Source organism: Lissotriton helveticus, chromosome 3_1, assembly GCF_964261635.1.
Source record: "Lissotriton helveticus chromosome 3_1, aLisHel1.1, whole genome shotgun sequence".
In the NCBI taxonomy this organism is placed as follows: Eukaryota; Metazoa; Chordata; class Amphibia; order Caudata; family Salamandridae; genus Lissotriton; species Lissotriton helveticus.
The window spans coordinates 461,876,545-461,899,743 of record NC_136061.1 but is presented as its reverse complement, the minus strand read 5'-3'; the positions used below and the strand labels follow the sequence as shown (position 1 = coordinate 461,899,743).

Below are 23,199 nucleotides of genomic sequence, written 5' to 3'. Positions count from 1 at the left end.
TTTAGCTCAGACCCCCAGGTTCCCTGTGTCAAACTCTTCTTGAGAACGTCCGCCAAAATGGAGCCTGTTTTTGATCTCTGTTGTCTTTTTAGGTACAGTAGGTCAGAGCTGGTCAGATTCTGTGAAGAGGGCGGCATGGAGGTGAGTGAGTTGGATACTCAGTCCCAGCTTAGGGACAGCCTGATCCTATGGCAAAAGGGTCAGTGGGATCTTGAGCACAGTGAGAGAGATAGGGCCCGGGCCGCACGTCATGAGGATGGTGAGTCTGTTGGGAGCCCTGAAGAATGTGAGTTGTATGATGATGACAGTGGATGGATATATGCAGATAGTGAGGACCCCATAGATAGGGAGTCCCTTGCTGGGTCCAGTGTCAGTATCAGCGCCCCATCCCTTTCCCTGTCCCCAGAAGAGTGGTTGGATAGGAAGGAAGAGCGGGAGCATCAGCTAGCGATGGAACAGCTCAGGTTGGAGCATGCCAAGCTAGAGGCTGAGAGGGCCTTGTTCAGGGAGAAGGTAGCCCTAGAGGATAGGTTATCCCCTGAGTGCAGTTGTGGTTTTCTGGATTCCCCAGGGAGGGTTGAATCCAGTGGTGGCAGCTATTTAAGTGTTAGTGTAGACAGTCCCACTCCCAGTTCCCCGAGTATGGTACCTGTTTCCCTAGAAGAGGAGTATAGGTTGCAGTTCAGGGACAGTAGGAAACTGTCTCACCATTCTTGGGAGGAGTTTACAGAGGACTGTCAGTGTGCACTGATTGAGTGGATAGAGGTTCCCACGGGACCTGAGTATTACAAACTGTTTTGTCTTATTCTCAAGGAAAAGGTGCTCAGTCATTGTCGGCCGGAGTTGCGGCAACACCTGTTGAGGTTGACCTTTGATCCTTGGGAGCTTGCAAAGGAAGCAGACCGATGGGACAGTGCGAGAGGTTCTTTAGAGTCACTAGTGAGTGATTCCAACAATAGTGGGTCAGGTGTCCTCCAGCCCAGTGTGGTGGAGTAGGGTGAGAGTAGCCCAGCTAGGTCCCAGGTTAGTGAGGAGGGTGTAGGGGCTGACTGCCTGCCTCAGTGGAGCGGGAGTGAGTGTGTGACCGAGAGTCCCCAGATGCCCAAAGCCCTGTCACAGAGCCTGGATGGTTTCTTTAGGGAATACCAGGATGGGAACCTAAGCTTGCCTGTTAGTTCACTTGAGGGAGATCTCCTAGTGTGTAGAAGACCTGGAGCATCTGTAAGCGGAGCTTCTATGGTTCTAGAGTCTGGCAGTACCGCTCCAGTAGGGAGGGTACAGGAGTCCAGCGAAAGGAGTGATTGGGGGATAGTATGTGAGTCCCCAGAAGTCCTGGAGTGCCAGGCATTGGTTCCACCAAAGGTTCTAGACCGGAGGTTGGAAGGCCAGGTTCAGGATCCGCCTGACCTGAAGGGTGGGACTACTGTAATCAGTGTCCTGACCAGTTCTTTTTCCAGAGGTACCGCCCCGGTTGGGAGGGAGCAGGACTCTGGAAGGGGGTGCAGAGGGTGGGAGAGCCCACCTCTGACCCCGGTGCAACCTGAGGGGTTAAACCCTAGGTTGGGAGAATTGTGTTTAGAGGGTACCCCTCGCAGGAGGAGGAGAAACCCTAGAAGAAGAGGTAGGGGGAGGAGAGCCTTCCCTGAGACTCCTGGTCCGCCTGAGGTTGTAGACCCTAGGCTGGAGAACCAGTGGCAGTCTAGCCCTGTCTTGCAGACAGGAAGGGTGGAAAATGGCTATTATGTGCCAGGGGTTACTACCCCCCACTTTGTGAGTAGGCAGGATCCAGTGGTACCTGGATGGCCTAGGGCCTGGTCCTGGCCGAGGGCAGCTGGAGAGTATCAGTGGGGTACCCCAGTTAGTCCCTACAGTAGTTTTAGAAGGAACCCTAGGGGTTCACCGTGGCGTAAAACAGGAGGGTGTCCCTGCAGTTGTGGGCCCGCGTCCGTGTTTTATCGCCCCAAGCAGGGAAGCCCATCACGGTGGTGATTGGTCTGCCCTGCGCTTTGGCTGGAAGGGGGTTGTGTTGGACTTGGGCCTTAGGGCAGGTTCACCCCTAATCTTTTTGCTTTTATTTGTGACCCTGTGGTAGTGATTTTTGGGTCTTGGCGCACTTTTTCCCTGTGTCCCAGAGTAAAGTGCGTGCGTGTAGTATGGCTGGCCTGCCCTCCCATAGGAATGCATGGGGAATGTGTGTGTCCATGTTAGTTCCTGATGTGTGGGGAGTGCAGGCTCGAGTTTGGTATGTATGAACTCGTGAGAATGAATGCTGCGCAATGGTATGTGCGGCTTGTATGTGTCTAGAAGGAAAGTGCTACTTCTGGACATTGATGTATGTGTGCAGTGAGGATGCTGGAGGGTGATTGGCTGGAGCTGGCTGGCATGCCAGGCTCCAGGAAGTCTGGATTGGTCTGCCCGGTGGTGAGTGTGAGATCAGCATGAGTGATGTGTGGGAGGAGTGCACCTGGGTCCTGAATGGGCTGGGTTTTCCCCACACAATGCTGGCTCCGCCCCCCTGTGGTGTGTCTAACGACCCTAGCCTCCCCAGTGAAAGAAAGGGGTGGTTGGGCCATCAAGGGTACTCCCAAACCAGCTGCGACTGGTTTCTCCCCCACCCTGCACCTCCAAACAAAGGATTTAGCTGTATAAAAATGGGGCGGTGTCCCCATGAAGTTGTTCTGCTTTTAGATCCTGCCAGAGGGGGCTGTTGCTGCTGCTGGGGCCAGGAGGACCGCCACTTGGGGTGTCTCCCTGCCTGGAGACCCAGTGTGCTGGCTCTGGCCCAGCCTTGCCCCCTGCCTGCCTCCAGCCCTTGCTGGAGCCTTGTCCTGTCCTCCAGTGCTGGGGAGCACTGAGGACTCCTTGCCTGCAGCCCTGAGAGCGCTGCTCTCTGCCCTTCAGCGCTGGGGAGCGCTGAAGTTTCCTGCCTAGCGCTTGAAAGCGCTTTATTCTGGCCGTAGCGCTGTATTTTGTCCCCTGGCGCTTGGGAGCGCCTGTCCTTCGCTGAGTAGCGCTGCTAGCGCTTTGAGTACCTTCGCCGGTGCCCACCCGGCCTCCTTTCACCCCGTGAGGTGACCGAGCGGCGCGGGTGCCACCCCGCTCATTTGCCGCCTTTACTTTGCCCGTTTTTATGATTTAATCACGGAGGGAGCCCACCCCTCGTGAAAACCCCGAGATCACCGCCGCAGCACCGGGCCGAGCAGAAGGAGCTGCCGCGTCATAGACCGGCCGCGCTGGGATTGGCCCAGGCGGTCGAGCCTCCCGCCGCGTCATCGGGGGAGGAGAAGAGAACCAGGAAGCGAGGCTCCCCGAGTGGAGAGGAGCCCGGCGGCGGAAGGTGCAGGCGGGGCTCCATTGTGATCGAGGAGCCCGCGCCACCCAAGAGAAGAGAAGCCGGCCGTGTATCCCGCCTCCCGCAGCACCAGTGAAGTCCCGGTGAGTGCGGGGGCGGGTTCTTTGTTTGTTCTTCGAGCGGCCCCATTGGGAGAGGGCCGCTCCAACGAGAGGGGCCAATTCTTTGTTCGCGAGCCAGAGAGGCTCGAGGGGCCTATGTTAATTTGAGAGCCCCAAGGCTCTGAGGGGCCATTCTGTTTGTGAGCCTGCGAGGCTCAGACCCAGCCCCATCGTTCTCTGAGCCCCGAGAGGCTCAAGGCATTTCCTTCCATGACGAGTCCCGAGGCTCCCGCCCACAGTTGATTTACGAGCCTGCGAGGCTCAAGGAAGGCATTCCTTTGTTCTTGAGCCCAGAGAGGCTCTGAGGGTGCCCCTTCCTTGCTTTGCGAGCCCAGCGAGGCTCGAGTGCCCATTCTTGTTCGAGGGCCCAGAGAGGCTCAGGGCGCCATTTCTTGCCTAGAGCCCAGAGAGGCTCAGCAGTGCCACAGTGGTGGTTCTTGAGCCCACGAGGCTCCAACGTTGCCCAGCAGTATTTACAACTGTCCAGCACTTAGTGGACAGTTGCTACGTTTAGGCTTTGTGTCTGTGCTGCCTGCGCAGCCTCCCCTGACATTGAGACTCAGGGCATTTAAGCCCCTTGCGAGGCCAGTTGGCCTGAGGGACAATTCTAGTGTTGTGCTACAAGCACCCTGCGCAATTTATGAGTTACTGCTTATGTGATTTCTGCGCAAATGTTCTACCTGCACCTCTGAATGTGTTTTAATGTTTCATGTGCAATTGTTTGTTATTACCTTTGCTAAAAGTGACCTGCTTAGGTGATTCTTTGTTTTATTCCCCTTTGCTAAAAGTGACCTGCTTAGAGGAATGTTTGTTGTTACCTTTGCTAAAAGTGACCTGCTTAGGTAATTGTTTATGGTTTATTCCCCTTTGCTAAAAGTGACCTGCTTAGAGGAATGTTTGTTTACCTTTGCTAAAAGTGACCTGCTTAGGTAATTGTTTGTTTTATCCCCTTTGCTAAAAGTGACCTGCTTAGAGGATTGTTTATTTTAATACCTTTGCTAAAAGTGACCTGCTTAGGTGATTCCTTATGCTTTTATTTCCCTTTGCTAAAAGTGACCTGCTTAGAGGAATGTTGATGTTTTATTGCCTTTGCTAAATGTGACTTGCTTAGGTGATTATTTTAGGTTTCCTTCCCTTTGCTAAATGTGACTTGCTTAGGTGATAGGTTTTCCTTCCATAGGTCCTGATGATAAGGTCCTAGTTCCCTGCGTGATTTCCCTACAGTGTTTAGGGTGGCGTAGGAGGTATTTACCCTTTACCAGTAGTTACTGGTTGTATGCTACATTTACTATTTCTGTGTTACAGTCATTATATGTTTATGTGCTAAGTGTTATAACTACAAGTGCTATTTCTAAAAAGTGCATACCCCTGACAGTGGTCCAGGTGGCCCTGTCCTGTACATAATCCCTTGTAAATCTTGCCCGTGCCTGTTGGCACATTGTAAAGTATGTGTGTTATCTAATGTGTTTTTATTATTATAATACAAAGGCTATTTTTGATATAAGCTTGTGTGGAGTTTCCTTTGTGTTGGGCCTAGGGTGTTGTCGCTGGGGTGCGCGCGCAAACGCTTTACACATCGCCTCTGAGATTAGCCTTGCTGCTCGCGTCACGTTACCTAGAGGGTGAGCAGGGGTTATCTTGGTGTGTGACTCCCTTGCCCTGACTTAGAAATGGTGATCCCTGACTGACTTGGCGTGAGCGTTGGCCGGCCGGGGGCCCCGTTTCTAACAGCGGGGATGCTGACATAGACTAATATTTTGGCGTTCGAAACTATTTCCTTAAAAACACATAAATACAATTGACAAAGCGCGCCCATATATTACCGGTCACAAAACGATTGCATGTGCCGATAGTTGTCTTACCGATTTTGGAGCAGCTGAGATAGGACCTATCTCAGTTTCCATAGTTTGTATTCTCCCCAACAGTCCTTCTACTATGTTATCCTGACCTTTAGTACAACCAATCTCACGCACGTAATGTCAAACGTAACTTCGTGAGCAATATAAAATAAGCCTATCAAAAGCTGCACAATCCGAGGCATCCAAACGAAGAATTCCCGTATATGTGCGAGCTGCTCCAAAATCGGTAAGACAACTATCGGCACATTCAAGCGTTTGTATGTTTGTCTTGATGAACGTACACTAGCGTCTCCTGATACAAAATAATTATTGTGCCCCCACGGCCGCTGCTTGTTTTCGAGCCATAACCCCAATAGCGTGACCAGTAATATATGGGCGCGCTTTGTGAAAGCGTTTATATGTTTGTCTTGATGAACGTACGCTAGCGTCTCCTGATACGAAATAATGAATGTGCCCCCAATAGTTTCGAACGCCAAAATATTCGTCTATGTCAGCATCCCCGCGGTTGCAGTCCGTGCTTGATTTGTAGCTCTATCAGTGTGACCAATACCCACGAAATCTTTACCTAATCGACAACAGCGCTTAGTTTAACCTTTGGCTTGCCAGTTATTTCACTCATTAGGATCAATCATGCAGAAGCAGCATTATATCAATTCTTCTGCCATATTTCGCAATATAGCTCTAAATGTCGCATATATCGTCACATATAGCTAGACTGAGTACCTTAATGCATCCTGCACTACTAGTATTAAAATGCGCAAAACATTGATGCATAGCATGGCGTCAATGAACTATGGCGTTTAAACTCCCCCAATAAGTTAGTCTCAATTGTGTTTTGCCTATACAGAAACGGCAGAGAAAGAAAAGAGAAGAATCATTCACTCTAATTTGATTGATAACTGGTCGCAACGGTTCAGCCTTACCCTCGCAAAGTAAATAAGGTAGAGTATTATATATTAAAATATTTACTACTAACAGAGATTCAGATGCTCCCCCAAAAGATACATAGAGTTTTAATTAAATCTTGCAGATTGTCTTTGCTGGACTCCTCCAATTGGAGTAACTAGGAAACACGAAGTATTGAAAATTCCTTAGAATTCCTTCTAGAGCTCTATCCCTCTATCTATGGATGACTACGTCATACTTATAAGTAGGTAATATCGACATATGACCTACTAGTTTCTTCCTTCTCGGCAATCATAAATAATCTTTTTAAATTTTGTCATTGCTTTCTACCTATAGGTAGCAGACTACACTGAATATCATATCTGGGAAGCGTATAAAAAGATTGTAGAAATATCCATCCCTGTAGTCTCACAAAGGTATTATATATTTTTTAGCTCGCAGATTTTTTCTGTGCCCCTATAATGAACCTGAACCAACCCAACTATAAATGACACGAGGCTACAGCATGGGTGCATGTTCTCTTACAACTAGGTCTGTTCTCTGTTTCTCATCTGGTGGAGGCACAAATTGAAACACTTTTCTATTCATCCTCTTCATATATACCTACTAAACATTCTGGATGTCTTCTACCTCATCACTTGCTGTTTCTAAAACAGAGTAGCACGGGCATCACATATTTAGCCTGGCCACTATATTATGGCACAAAAATAACTTTTTAATAAATGCGTTGCAGTGGACACACACAGCAGTATTGTAATTCATTTTGTACTTAATGTGTCTTTTTTCTAGATACCAAAGAACCCCCAGGTTTTAATCTGAGTGAATACAAGTGTATTGTTTGTTTAGTCACGTGTTGGCCCTGAGGAAGGTGAACAAAAATATCTTAAATCACCGAAATGTACGTAGGCCGTACGCATCTGAGACCCCTATATAAAAAGCAAAAAAGAATGTAAAAAGAAAAAAAGGAAAAGAAAGAAAAATGAAAATGATCAATGTAAAAACAAGAAGTGAAAAGAATATGTAAAATTTGATGCTGTATATATTTATAGGGGACCCTCAGCAGTTCTTTTCTGTTTGATGTTATTGTGTTAAATTTCTGTTGTACTTAATAGTCTTAGTTTTTCAATAGTCCAGGTAGCGATTGTAGTAGTATGCATGATGGAATGAGAGAGATGTTTTTATATTTATGACATACTCATCCCGGCTCCAGGATAAGGATGGAGGCTCGGAGGTCAATCAATCAATCTATCAAGGCATTTATCGAGTGCGCTACTCACCCAAAAGGGTCTCAAGGTGCTGTGGGGGGTGGGGAGTGCTGCTACTGCTCGAACAGCCAAGTTTTGAGTAGCCTCCTGAAGGTCTTCGGTCTGCCGTAGGAGGATGGGGAGGGAGTTCCAGGACTTGCCGGCAAGGTAGGAGAACGATCTGCCGCCGGTGGTCATTCTTCGGATGTGGGGGACGGTGGCGAGGTCAGCGGAGCGGAGCAGACGGTTTGGGGTGTATAAGGTTAGTCGTCTGTTGAGGTATGTTGGTCCGGTATTGTGGAGTGCCTTGTGTGCGTTGGTGAGGAGCTTGAATGTGATCCTCTTGTTGACAGGAAGCCAGTGTAGGTCTCTCAGGTAGGGTGTGATGTGGCAGTGGCGAGGGATGTCAAGGATCAGGCGTGCGGAGGCCTTCTGTATGCATTGCAGTTGTTTCAGCAGTTTGGCCGTGGTTCCTGCATAAAGGGCGTTTCCGTAGTCCAGCCTGCTGCTGACGAGGGCCTGGGTGACCGTTCTTCTTGTGTCGGTGGGGATCCACCTGTAGATCTTTCAGAGCATGCGGAGGGTGTTGAAACAGGAGGATGAGATGGCGTTTACTTTAGGTCATGGAGAGTGTTGAGTCGAGGATGAATCCTAGGTTGCGTGTATGGTCGGTGGGTGTCGGTGCTGCACCCAAAGCAGTCGGCCACCAAGAGTCGTCCCCAGGCTGATGTGGTGGAGCCGAGGATGAGGACCTCTGTCTTGTCCGAGTTCAGTTTCAGACGCTGTTCTTCATCCATTCAGTGATGGCTTTCATTCCTTCTCGGAGGTTGGTTTTGGCAGTGGGAGAGTCTTTGGTGAGGGAGAAGATAAGCTGTGTGTTCTCTGCATAGGAGATAATGTTGAGGTTGTGCAGTCTGGTGACGCGGGCGAGCAGGGCCATGTAGATGTTGAACAGGGTCGGGCTGATGGATGATCCTTGGGGTACGCCGCAGATGACCTTGGAGGCTTCGGATCGGAAGGGGGGAGGGGAGAATGCTTCTTGAATGCACAAGGATGTGAGCTTGAGCAGACACAAAACCTGTAGGATTGGAAAATGCATTTGAGTCATGAATCTCGGTGATCTTCTGAATAGCCATGATTCGCTGAGGAGAAGGAAAGATCTTTATATGGGTCATATTGGCCAGCACCACACCTATGAAGGGCAGCTTCATGCTGGAATCAGGTGAGACTTCTGTACATTGATGGAAAAGCCCAAGTGCTTCGGAGGTGCTCATTAAATAGCACAAGGGATTCAGCTTTCACAAGCCAGTCATCCAAATATAGAAACAGATAGACTCCCGACTGTTTCAGGAAAACTACCATACATGCCAGCACGTTTTGGGAAAACACAGGGCTTGATTGTCAGTCTGAACAGCAAGACAATGAACGGATAGTGCTGGGAACCTGTGGTGAACCTCGGGTAACACATGAGTGAGGAGAGTTGGCAGATGAAGGGAGGTGTCCTGAAGAACCAGGGATGCCAGCCAATCTCTCCTGTTCAGAGTCAGTGAGGCTTGGCTCAGGAACAGCATCTTAAACGTGTCCTGATGCATTAACAAATACAGAAGGATGAGATCCATAATGGGTCTCAGGCCGTGATCCTTCATTGGGCTCAAGAATAAAGGGAATATCATCCTGTGCCACAATCTTCGTGCCCCTCCACCGCTACGGCTCCTTTGCTCAGCAAGGTCAGGGCCTCAGACTCCAGAATCAAGGCTTGATGGAAAAAGGGAATCTGGAGGCAGGGACAGGAAGGGCAAATCCTAGACCTTCTGGATTAACTGTGTGTCTCCGTAGTGTGTCATGATTTTCTGGCAGTAGATGCGTAATTGGGTAACCTACCCAAGCCTCTCTGGAAGACGCTGCTTGTGGGGGGATCAGAGTCTTAAATGCAATGCACCAGAACTGGCACAGGATGAAGGTAACTCGATCTACTGCTGTTGACCACAACTCTTAGAGCTATCCATGCCATGAAAAGATTGGTATTTTTAATGACATGTTTTGACCAGTTGTGAGGGCTGGTTCTTTAGGGACTTCTAAGTTCTGAAATAGCCCAGGAAATTCCCAGGCAGTGATCTATAGCCTTGCTATACCTAAAACGTTCCAGATAGGAGTCAGCCATTCGCCATCAAAGAGCCAACGCATCTCAAAAGAAACCACAGGAAAGCATCCAGGCACAATGGCAAAGGGTGATGGATCTGGCCACTGTATTCACTCAGTCCAAACCTCATGTCAGGGTCTGCTTTGAAGCATTCAGGTTCTGCTTTGAAGCATTCATGAGACGACTGAACAAATCGGAAATAGGCCTCTTCGTGTCCTTCTGTAGGCTTACGACAGCCAGTTTGGCGAATTCCCACAATGAATACACACAGAAGCCTACTTGGCTTGTGGCATTTGCTATACAAAGAGAAAGAACTGCTGACACAAATACCCTCTGGACCATGCTGTTCAGTCACTTTGACTCTCTATCCAGATAGGCCATGGCACAAGACAGAGGGGTACCATTTAGAAGACGAAGCCAAAACCACCAGGCTCTCTATGTGTGGGAATAAGACTTTTGGGTCACCTGAAGCTGGCTTATTGAGTCTGGCAATTTGTCTGTGAACTGCTGGACCTAAGAAGGTATTTCCCAGACAGCCAAAAAAGGTTCCAATAGTGCTTTGTTAAATAGGAGCACGGTCTCTATAACTGAAGAAGTAGGCTGCAGATTTTCATCAAAATATAGACTTTGTTTCCTAGGAGGGCAAAGTCAATTCCACAGTTTCTTCAGCTTTATGCACCACTTTGGTAAAGGAGGACACTTCCTCTGTCAGGGACCCAGAGTGGTAAAGGGATGCCCTATTTTGGAGAAGTACTTGCCCATTAGTATTTTGCAGGTCAAGGCAAAGGGCAGCCTTTGAGTAAGAAGATGATGAGGGTTATTTCCTGTCAATCAGCATCTTCTGTGTGAGCACGTTCTTTACTAGGCATGTTTATGGCATCAGAGTTGAAGCCAAAGCCAAATAAGCCCTCTGTCGGGGCAAATATCTGTCCTTTAGGAACAGGACTGTCTGTCAAGACAAGCTCTAAAGTCCTGTTTTGTTACCCCGTGGTTATTTCAGCAGACTTATAGGTAGGTGCCAGAAGTGACATAGATTGCAGGACGGTGATGAATGCAGGACGAACAGGGGATGTCACAGAGGTCTGAGGCTTCTTTCAGAGAAGTGTGGCCAGAACCCTGGAATTACTAAGTCCAAAGAAACTGTCCTTGGGGAGTGGTCCATAGGGTACTGAGCAGTCCTAAATGTATCCGACATGGCCGGTTGTAAGGCCTTGACCTATGCAGATCAGAATATGGAGCACGGAATGCTAGCTGGATTTTCTGCCGCTTCAGAATTGGCCCCGATGATGAAAAAGAGCCAGGCGTTGGAAAACAGTAAAGAGACACCGAACCGTTGTTTTGTTATGAGTATTTGCATCTGTTACTATCCCAGTTATCCAGGCGCTGAAGCAGTGGAGAGACTGGCACACCCTATATATGGATAGTGGAGGTGTTCGAAGAGCTATATTTTCAGCTTCTTGCTGAATTTAAGAATTGAGTCCTGGAAACAGGATTGTTTCCTCAGGGAAGAGGAGTACTTCTCCTTCCTTTGGCACTTCTTGTACTTGTAGGAAGACCTCTTGTGAGATAATTCCGGTCAAGAGTCTTACCTGTAGGGGGAAGAGTTACTCCTTGGGGTATCCCTGAGCCCACTGGTCAAAAATAACTTTGCTTTCTGCTCCCCGACTGCCTTCAGGTGTATCAGGGAACACGAGTCGCATGCTGTGGAGTCCTGGTCTAATCCAAGACACCAAAAGCAGAGGTCACGTGGATCCTATAGAGACATCCTTGAAAAGGCTTGAAGCTTGAAACTGTTCGAGGAGATGTTTGGCCTAGTCATTGTTGTAACTGAATGTGCATTTGTGGGTGAAGCAATAATAGAGAGCTCCGTACCAAGTCAATAAGTTACAGAAAAATAGGAATTGACATCAGTGCACAGTTTTGCCTGTATTATATGCTGGCGATGTCATGTTTGGTGGGTGGAGTCGCGTCTGAACCTTTATGGCACCACCTGCCATAGCGCAAGAGTTACTACAGTGGAATACAATTTTTGTGACTAACCTAAAGAATCTGATTTATTCTTAACGTGAGAAATCGGCAGGGAGATGTATCCATCAGTAATATGTTAGACATATGTGTGAAAACAATGTCGGAAGTACACCTCAGACAAGGTTCTGGCAGGCGGGTCGAGCCTTCCTAAGGAAGACCTCTGACCCACCCAAGGCCCATTTACAAGTAGAAAAACATATTTTTTATTTTTCCTGATCATTCACATGGGTCAAAATTGCAAAAACATGGGTCTCCAGCCACACTTTCTGAGACTAACTGTTTAACTTCCATGAAACACCAATGAGGTGGGCTACTTGAAGTACCTCGAGACAAGACTGAAGTCCGTGGGGATGGTGGCTGTTAACACACACACGTAAGAAGCAAGGGTAAAGGTGAGACATCTTTTCTATGAAAAAAGAACCACAAGTTTCCATTACACAGTAATAAAGAGATGGAATATGACCAGAGTCGCTGGGATTTTGTGATTCTGTGGATGTGTTGGTTTCCACATAATTATGGATTAGCCGCGCCTCTCCCACTGTCCATCATCTTCTGCATAATTTTCAGATTTTTAACAAAACAAATTGTTTTCAGCTCAGACGAATGTATCAAAAATACTACCAAGTGTTGCCATGCAGCGGCAGGTCTTTTGTCATGAAGAGGCATGTCTTTCTGTTGCTGATTGCGGTGTTAAACTGCTATTAATGAGGTCAAACCTTTGCCCACACAGTATTAACGTGTGAAAATGAAAAAATTGTGACTACTTTTTCACAAAAGGTCGCTTAATTTTCCTTTTTTTTAGCATTATTTAGTACACCCTGCCACTTAAGTTGGTCCTCCCTTGACAGATAATTACAACAACTAATCACAAAAGGAAGGTCCCAGGGGTATATTATAGACTCTACCTGTTGAATCCCCTGAACAGAATTGACACCAACAAAAATCAACAGTGAGTCTGCACACACTAACAAAGTACCCAGAAACAAAATTCTAAGGAAAAGTTTATCAAAAACGAGTTCCCATCAGTCCACCATCGAGACCGCCCTTCATCATCTGGGATCTCTTTAGACACATATAACTATTGCTGTTAAAGGTGAAAAAACCTGCACTGGCTGATAACAAACCATGTACCAGGAAAAACCACAGCAATTATGTAGGATGTGAAGAAAGGCATGTCTGGTGGAGTACTGAATAGCAGTGCAAAGAAAAAGTGTATGTGAAAAGAATAAGAAAAGGGGTTCTAAAATTAGGTAGTGTTCAGGGACAACAATTTTAATAAACACCGTCACACTCCTAAATCAATAAAAACAGTGCAATTAAGTGGCGTAAGAAATAACCACTTAGTAGATGTATAAGGTCGACATGTTTCTGCAGTCTAATAGAGTCTCGAGATCTCCTGCTGCTTCCTCAGGACCATTAGTGCTACTGCTAGATAAGATCAAAGGATCAAAAAATAAATAAACCATATCACCTGGATAGTGTAGGTTACTGTGTAATCATCTTCCCATCCTAAATATAAGAAGAAAAGTGTAAATGTAAGTCACTAAAAATTATCAGAGAGTATCTGGGTACAGTGTGAAACATACAAATAGCATGCAATGTTATGCATACAAAATAGTGTGATGCCAGTCAAGTGAAATTACTGACCAGCAAATGGACCGTCTAAGTCAGTCACCACTCACCAATTGTGAGTATACAACATTAGGTTCACTCACCCACTCGATGGGAAGGAAAAGCCCCACCTCACCTGGCGCGAGCTCAGGTAGATGGATGCACCGCACTATGAGAAAAATAACACAAACATCGATGTAAATTACACCTGCTGGTATTCCCGGGCAAACCAGTCTTCGCATGCGCCACCTCTAGCGCCAAACAACACAAGCCAAAAAATCAACAAACTGGCCGCTTGCATCTCTAGTTACAGAGGGTATGTTCTCTGGAGCTGTCAGCTTCCACAACCGCTCATTCGAGTTTACAGCATATTTAGCGTGCTAACAGCTAAGTCAGGCTCTCATCTGTTATCCCAGCTGCTGCACACCCAATCGTTGTCATTAATTCACATAATTCTCAAGGCAAAACGCCTATCCGTGGGAGCTATAGAGCTATCTGCTTCCACAACCACTCGTTACTGACCCCAGCTATTTTAGCGTGCTGACAGCTTAATCACGCTCTAATATGAAATACCTGCCGCTGCACACCCAAGTAATATAAAATGCAGGGCAGCTCACCTATCCGTCGGTACACCGGTCGTCCCTCTAAGCTCAATCTTGGGGAGGAACCGACTCGGTGTACCGGGAGGTGCATATGTCAACAGCCAGCTTCCGCGTCAGGCAGGGGGCGTGTGCGGACGTGCACCATGCGCGGTGACGTCACACGCAGCGCGACAGGCGCGCTGTTGCACATAGGGAAATGTAGTTTTCCAAGACATTTACAGACTAGAGAGTAGGTTCGAATCCCGGCCGGGCTCGAATTTACAGCCTTGATAGATAGATCTTCTTAGATTGTAAAATTCTAGTCGTAATTGCACAACTATTAGAACAATCGCCATATTAACCAGGACAGTCTTCAATCCTTAAATAAAGATGCAGATAATCCAAAATAGTCACCCCCTCTATTGCACCACCAGGCATTCCACTCAGAAATAGCTATTCACGCTATACCGCATTGCTTGTAAGGAGTGTGTGAGTGAAAACACTACATGGCATTACCATCCAGTATCAGATCAGAAAGGGCTAATGAATTAGGCCAACCTATTTGAATTATATACATATGTGTACATCAGATTAGGATGCCTAATATAGTATGTCGGAGAAGTGTTTCAACTATTGTTTCAGATGACACAGACACTCAAGCCAAACTACTACTTTAAATACAGGTGCTGAGTCAGATCTTGAACACTTGAGTTCATGAAGAACTGTAGTACGTGGAAGGATGCCTACTATTTACAACGGCATGCACGGAATTTCATCATTTAACCCACATGCATCACTCCGAAGTCTGTAAACCCATTTCTGTTCACATTTGAACAGAAATTTTGAGATGTCAGTTACAGAGGGAGGAATCCATGGTTGGTCCAATACAGTCCACGAGATGTCTGAGGGCTGGTGACCCACTTGTAGGAAGTGATTCGTCAGTTTCGTTGCTTGTTTACCACAACGAATTGAACTCTTATGCTCAGAAATTCTAGTTTTAATTTTTCTGGTGGTCATCCCCACGTAGTTCAATTTGCAGGGGCATGTTATAAGGTAGATTAGGTTCAAACTGTTGCAATTGGTGAACCTTCTCAGTTGCCATGGTCTGTTAGTACCTATGTCTATAGTGAGTGTTTTCTTAGTTTGTGGACAAGCCGCACAGCTACCACAAGGATGGTGTCCATTGACTGCGGGTAAGTCCCATAGAGTGCCGACCGCTCGGGGAATTGAAGTTTTCGGTCTGGTATGAACCAACTGGTCTCTCAAATTGCGGCCTCTCTTGAAGGCAAACAAGGGGGGAGGTATTGAATCCGTGCCCGTGTTGAGGATCTTCCAATGTTTGGTGACAATGTTTTTAATTTTGTTGGACAGAGTGCTGTAGGTATTCACACAGGTGATCCTCTCTTGTTGTACTTTCTGGGGTAGTATTTCTAACAGGCTTTCCCTGTTGTTATTAGCTGCCCGTTTCCTCGCACGACTGATGAGGTGTTTAGGGTATTTCTTTTCCCGTAAATTCACTTAAAGGGTTTGGGAGTGTTCACAAAAAGCTGATTTGGTTGAGCAATTCCTCTGAATACGGAGGAATTGCCCAAAGGGTAAATTATCCCTCAGTGATTTGGGGTGGAAACTCTCATAGTTGAGCAAGGAGTTCCTTGCCATTGGTTTCCGATATAGTTCGGAATGTAGGCCCCCTCCTGATGCAGAAATTAGCAAGTCCAGAAAGGGCAATTGATGTTGGTGAAACTCAATAGTGAATTTGAGGAATTGATTCCTTTCATTCAACCAGGTATGAAAGAGACGAAGATCGTCTACCGTTCCCCGCCATACGACAAAAATGTCGTCAATGTATCTTTTCCATACTCGCAGACACTGTAGATGGGGGTTAGTGTCTGCGAGTACGTGTGTTTGTTCGAAAGTATGGACATACAGGTTAGCGAGACTGGGAGCAAAGACACTTCCCATGCTCGTCCCGCTAACCTGCAGATAGATGGATTCCTCATACTCGAAAAAATTCTCAGTCATGGCAAGAGTTGCCAATGTCATGATGAAACTGACTGGAGTAATTGAATTGAGTTCTCCATTGGTCAGAAGACCTTCAATGGCTTCCAGTGTCTCAGCTTGGGGGATAGATGTATACAAACTCTCTACATCAAAGGATACTAGGAGGTCAAGATCTGCATTGAACTCAATGTCTGGCAAGATCCTTAGGACATCGTTGGTGTCCTTAAGGAAAGTAGGCATTTCTCGCACAATGGGCTGCAAGAAGACATCTACGAATGTAGACAGAGGTTCCAACAGTGAACCAATCCCCGATATGATGGGTCTACCGGGTGGGGGGCGTTGTGTTTTATGTACTTTTGGCAATGTGTAAAAGTACGGCATCTTAGTATTGATAGTGCGTAGGTATTCAGATTCCTTTTGTGTTTTCCACCCTTCTGCAAGACCTTCCTCGACAATGTGGCCGATGACCACAGTTAGTCTCTCAGTGGGGTCACAATCCAATTTACGATACGCCCTAGTATTGTTCAATTGGCGCATACATTCCTCACGGTATGTATCTGTATCCATAAGGACGATTGCCCCGCCCTTGTCCGCTGGTTTAATTATCACCGACGTCAAATTGGCCAGTTTCATTACGGCCTCCTGTTCCACTTTGGAAAGGTTCATAAAGCAGTTTTGAGGTTGCAGGTACAACTGTCTAAGATCATGGTCCACAGCTTCTTCAAATGTCTGTACCTTGGATGGTAACCCGACTAGACTTGGGTTGAAAGTAGAGGGTCTCTTGAGACCAGTGTTCTTTGTATCTGCTCCCTGTGAAGTAGAGGTTTTGTTCGCAAACAAATAGTGGAGCCTGATTTTCCTGAAGAATTTACCCATCTCCGTTTGTATGAGAAACGGGTCACCCTTGTTCGTTTTTACATATCCCAGTCCTTTATTAAGGACCTGTTCTTCAATGTGTGATAAGGAATGTTTGCTCAAATTTATCACGAGGCTGATGTTCCCGCCTGTTCCCGCGGGATCTTCTTGCCGTCCCTCAGTTCCATAGTTGCTGGTGCAAAGTTCCAACGCACTTGGCCTTGTGGTTGGCTTCTCCGCCGGCCTCTCGGGCGTCCAAAGCCCTGTCCTAAAAAAGACTGCTGATTAAAGTCTGGGTATGCTTGTTGTGGTCCAAAGGGGCCTGGCGGGGGAAATGTGGGTGGGCCCCATGGTGATGGTTGCCACCATGTAGGACAAGGGGGTTGACTATAGTAGGGATTGTAACCTCTTTTGTTCCTCCTGTTAGCACGTCCTCTCGCTCCCCCTTTGTAGCTGCCCTGGTTAGAAGAGTCAGAATCGGTAGATGTCTCATCCGAATTTGACGTACCATAGGTGGATCCACCTGTACGTCCGTTGTTATTGAAAGCTGCAGGGACATAATTGTCACATAATTACAACAGCCATGCATAGGACAGAAACAATCTAACAGGAATTTGCCATCCCAAGAAAAGAAATTGAAGATATGAATACAATCAATGTATATCTTAGTAGTTTGTTTTATTTTCTTCCTGCTGTGATCCTATTCTTAACATAAATCATTAAATAAAAAAATCCACTGCCAATGCCACACATTTTGAGTTTTGTGAATTGAAAAGACTATTCCAGGTTTCACTAACACAACACATATACAGCATGGGCAGGAGCAGTGCAAGTTCCAGTTATACAAACAACAGCATTGGCAGCACTGTCCGGCCTACTCCCATTCTCCAGAGGTGCTACCAGAGTATAACATACTTAGAAGTCTTAAGGCACAGATGATCTCTTTGTATCACATAACTAACACTAGATTATAGGACTGCGGTAACCCCTAAACCGATAGGATAATATAGTGAGTTAGCACATCCTGCTAAAATGTTCCTCCAATCTGTGGCTTTATAAGTACAAATAATGCTACTCAGCATTTCATTTTTAACTGAAGATTCCTTCAGCAGGTGCTGTAAAAAGTTGTATGTCCTGTCTTAAACATAGAAATTATGAGCTTCTAGGTGTCCCAAACAAAACACATAATTGGAGTTTCAGATAATTGTGTTTTGGCGCATTTTGAAAACACATCGCACATACCCCCGCTTAAACCACTAATGTTATGAACTATCAATTAACTTGCATCTGCGGGTGTGGCGGTGTCCTTTCATCAAAAGTCAAGAAAACCCCAGGTCTCCTGCTTCCACAACTGTGGCTCTAAAGGGTAGTGACCTTAATCAAAAATTCTAGACTCTTGACAGCTGGAAATGGCGATGGGAATGGTGCAGAGATGTGAAATGGAGGGTAATCAGAGAAGAGTGTAATTAGCAAATGCTAAACAGCTCTGGGACGGAGAAGGGGTGTTAAGAGGAGAGTGGTAGAAGACAGGGAGAAGTGAGGGTTGGTTGGCGATGGTCATGTAACAGGAGAGATTAGCGGGAGAAAGAAACAGCAGCAGGTAACATGCAGGTCACAATTTAGAAAAGACAGTTCAGTCTTAAGACCCTCAGATGAGCTATGCATTTCCACTTTGTTCACCCTCAAAGGACTGACAGCCTGATATTGTTTGAAAAACTAGCTACCAAATTACAATTCCAGTTGTAATCCTCAGAATATGTGCTCTTGGCACAATTCGGAAGTGATGGAAAGCACAGGCTCACATTTAATGTTTGGCCGGTTGCCAACTTTGATTGTTATTACACTTATTTGAAGTGAATGGACAGCAGTAGGAACTATAAGCAACTTCAAAAAGACGCACACGTCTTTACGATCTCTTTCAAATATGCAGGTCTCCCAAGTCGTTGTAGATCTTCGGCATGCAAACACTGTATAATCCAGGCCTTGGTGCTGCTGCTGAAAGAAAGGTTGAGCACTGCCAGTGGAGAAAAGATACAGGGCAGCAGGATTGCAAGGTCCATTTACACACACCCACACAAGCACAGTCGCTTGTACAGAAGCAGTTCAAGCTTCCTTTACATTCACAAAGTTATTAGCCCGTTGCCAGCACCAGTAAAGGAAAGGCTGACAGAAGAGGGATAAGTGGAGAGAGTCAAAGTTGAGATGGAGAGAGAGGAGGTTCCGTTTCAGAAGGGATGTTGACATAGAGAGAGGGAGATAGCTAGGAGTGTGGCAGGGAGAGGAGGGTAAGGCAAACAGAGGAGGGTAAGGCAAACAGAGGAGGGTGAGGCAAAGAGAGGAAGGAGGATGAGGAAGAGAGAGAGGATGGCAAGGTGAAGAGGCAGAGAGGGAGAAGGATGAGGAAGAGGGAGGAGGGTGAGGAAGAGAGAGAGGATGGCATGGTGAAAAGACAGTGAGGGAAAGAGTGAGAGAAAGGCTTGGCAGAAAAAAGTTAAAGAGAGGGAGAAGAATGAAGTGGAGACAGTAGAATAAGATGGCAGTGGAAGCACAGTGAAGTGAGGAGATTAAGGCAGAAAGAGAGGAGGGTGAGGTGGAGAGAAAGAAAGAGGGGGTCACTGCAGGAAAACTGGGGGACTTCATGGCGAAAGAAGGGTGAGACAGAGAAAGAGGAGGGTGAGGTGAAGAGAGATTACAGTGAGGCAGAAAGATGCAAAAGTTGGGAAGAGCAAGGTGAGGTTGAGACAGGAGGGTAAGTCAGAGAGAGAGGATGAGACGTAGAATAAGAATGGTGTGGCAGAGAGAACGGAGGATGTGAAAGAGAGAGCCAAAGATAAAGAACTTCAGTACAAAAACCCTTATAACAGAGTTAAAACTAGTAAACACGACCCCCACAGTAGCCAAAGTATTCATCTTCTTCCCAAGAAGCCCATTTGGCATGCCCAGATCCAGGTCTCAGACAGAAATCTATTCATCGTCACGGCCCACCCATGTTTTTTCACGGCCCTCCCAGATCCCACATCCTGCAACAGGGCCTGCAGCACAGGCACGTCCCATGTGATAATTCACTATCTGGATAATACTGCCAAACGCGTATGTACACCAATGCTTGAATTTGTCTTCCTAAGATGGAGACAATTGCAAAAAGTACATGTTTGGGGTGTGGGAAGGCCAAACTTAGGAGGACGAGTCAGAAGTCATGCTACCCTGTCTGTGGAAGGCACCATCTTCGCGAGGGTGAACGAGTATTGTAGAGCCCACCATATCTGTCTGCACAGCTGCTCGCCAACAGGGTATTTTTAGGCCAAGAGAAAAATGTGATATAGAAGACTAATGCATATCGAAATCTTAAACCACCAGGGGCCTAGGCCCTTTTGTACAGACACCCCATGTGTATTGCGACCCAATACCAATATTCCATTCATGGTGGATACTGTATACTTTTTGTGTGTGAATTATATAATGCACAGTACAGCACAGAAGTAGCAGTCTTAAAGACAACCGATACCAACGCCGCACTGTTGAAAAAAAAAAAAAAACAAGTTTAACAAGCACTCCATGCTTTAGACCCCAAGAAAATACAAAGCGGCTGGAAGATTACGCTTTTTGCTTAAAAAATAATCTGTCTTTATTCCGTAGGTTGTTTGTAAACCGTCAGGCCGCTCAGCTTTATGGGAAGAAATAATCTGTTTCTATGGTTAGAGCAAACAAAACAGGAAACTTCCAGTGAATCTCAGAACAAACAATGACAACATGAATGACAATGATAACCAGGTGGGCAAAATAATACACAGACCCCACTGCATATGATAGTTACTGCCGAAAAGTAACGGGGCCCAAAGAAAACAACATTCAAAAACCACAGAAAATGTAAACGTTAGTCCCCAACTCAGAAATACTACGTATAGACTCCATCCTGGCTAGAACTCACGTTCCCATGGTGACATCGTGGTAACTGCTATTTGCAACCCATGCAGCCCTCATTTTGTACTTTTGATAAACAGCAATCACTGGCCCCTTAAACTGCATTGTTTACAGGTTACTAACTTCATACTGAGTATATAGAAACTAGCTACATAAGTTTGTTTATTCGCAGACCTGGCAAAGTGCTAAATCGAGATTCTATGTGGTAATAATGTTTATACAAAAATCCGGTGGGGAACAATACCACCATGTGAGAAGAAATGGGTAGAATAAAATGAGCTATGTCCTTGAGGAAGACGAATAGGAACGGTTTTAAATGTGATCGAGAGCCCGGGCCATCACATACGATACTACGTACTTTAAAGCTTATTTGTCATAAACTCCGCGTTCACCTAAGAACGCCTCTTCACCATAATGACCCAGGAGATGTTTTTCCACAAATAAGCAATTGCAGAAAACATTTGTTAAAAACTCAAAACAAAAAGACTGGCCCGAAAGGACGATCCGTAGCACTGGCCTGCTTTGTGAGGCAGTGAAGTTTGCATTGCATTTGAATATATTTTGATCCCTTTCATGCTCCTCTTATCACTACACGCGGAATGTCAACTTCCACGGCCTTCAGAGGGCTGGAATGGAATGCTTCTTAAATCCAGAATTTGCACGGCAGATATGGCTGAGGGTAACCATGTGGGTGACACTGCCATGATCTAAACTGAATTCGCTGCTGACGACAACTAGATATTACATAAGTAGGAAATCCCTGGCCTGAACTTGCATCAACAACATTCATTATTCCCGAGAAAGATTACACTTAAAACAAGAGCGTCCACTTTATTCTCGTTCCTTGACATTCGGACGGGCCTCTGCGTCCCTCACTTCTGCTACTTGCATCTCTACCCTCCCCAATTGCTCAAGTGAAATGCTGAAAACATGCCCGCCCCACCGCTCACTACGTAGATGTGAGCAGAGCTGGGCAGCAGTTCCGGACGTGTCAACCAATCCTCTGGTATTTTTATATCCAGCGCCAACTTGTCTATAGAAACTGCACACTCCCTGGAATCAGCCTCATTACTTAGCTCACTGTGTATTTTTCTGCATTTCACGGTAAACAAGGATTAAAAAGAATGTGTGTGCAGCAGGAGCATCTGAACCAACGAGTGGTCACCGTTTGCTCGTCTGTCACACCCGTTTCTTTGAGCAATGGCCGCTAACACGTTCATGCTCAGTTGTGCCCCAAATGCAGTGGAGCAGAGGGGAGATTTGCAGTCCCTACGAACGTGGTGTCCTTCAAACCACATGCACGTTTCTCACACAACTTTCAACGTTTACTTGCTCAAGAAGTTTGCTAAAACTACTCGTATATACTACCAGTGTGGAGACATTATTAAAAGAATGGCCTATCTACCCCAATTATTAATGTATCGTCCTTCAACAATGAGTGACTTAATACTGAGCATGTCTCCAGATTACCCTGGGAGCAGGACATTGCACCTCCCTCCAGTGATGTGGGGTGAGGTGTTAAAGTGACCCAACATTCATAAATGCTGTAACGTGGAGTGAAAAACAGCCTCACTCTTCAGCAAGACTGACTCAGATTAAAGTGCAGTGAAGATGGCAGTTTTTGAACTTCAGCGGTTTGCCCTGTAACGTCCAAAGCTATACAGATTTCTTTCCGTTTTCCGAGCAACTGTTGAGCTTGGAGTTTCCAAACAGTGGGAAGTAACACTTCGGTTTATAAACGTCCTCTTCTTTCAAAGTGCTATTCACGCCAGCAACGTCATCCATCATTTCATTTCCTCTCAGATATGCTGGATTCACTCAACAGTTCAGACCCAAGCCTGTCCAATGGTCTGGCACCATGAGGAAGTATTTATCCATTGCTTCGCAGAACCTGGTTCGGTACAGCTCCGGAGAAACCACCGTTGGCATTTTACCTGACAATTTGAGAAAAACATACTCTTAGCAAACGCATTTTGTTTTTTTATCAAAACTGTAGATACATATACAACGATTTACATGAGCATATGAAATGTCTATAATGTACTAGTTCTTTTGTAAACTGACGCTAGTGTTCAACACAATTAACACTGTTCCTGTTATGCATCTCTTTCTTCATCCCGTTGTTTGCTGGTGAATGAAGGTCGATTGCTTGTCTCATGTTTGAACTTTCCTTTCTTAATGAACACGTTACTTACCTTAGAATATATTCCCCAAGTATGATTCTGGATCCCGAAATTCTTAAGCAATATCTCTGCCTGCAGGAAGGTGGCACTGATCGGCTTTGCATCAGCGAAGTTGGAAGTGACGTCGCGGTGCCCATATAAGTGCCAACTTAGTGTGCTGACATCAGTTTCTTTCATGACCATTTCCAAGTAAAATATGTGGAGCTACAAAAAAACAATGTTCTGACCAGAGTACAGGATCTTTAAAGTTTAGAGCCCAGTCAAATAGTGGGTAGAATGGGAGGGTTGGGGAGGAAACTGCGGTTGGATAAAGTCTCTACCATAAAAAGGTGTTATCAAAGGTAAGTAACTTGTTCTACTGCTACAGACTTCTAACTGCAGATTCCTCACCTTAGAATAGATACCCAAGCAATACCT

At 46.1% G+C, this 23,199-nt stretch overlaps 1 protein-coding gene across 5 annotated transcripts in view; it reads right to left on the bottom strand.

Annotated features, from left to right (window-relative positions):
- Positions 1 to 20,278: 20,278 nt before the first annotated feature.
- PIKFYVE (phosphoinositide kinase, FYVE-type zinc finger containing) overlaps positions 20,279 to 23,199 on the bottom strand; it is a 2,266,845-nt gene continuing 2,263,924 nt past the window's right edge. For all 5 annotated transcript variants that reach the window (XM_078680343.1, XM_078680347.1, XM_078680342.1 and 2 more), the window contains one exon: positions 20,279 to 22,533. In XM_078680343.1, the coding sequence (XP_078536469.1) occupies positions 22,418 to 22,533 (116 nt within the window). In that variant the 3' untranslated portion in view covers positions 20,279 to 22,417. The remainder of the gene's footprint in view (positions 22,534 to 23,199) is intronic.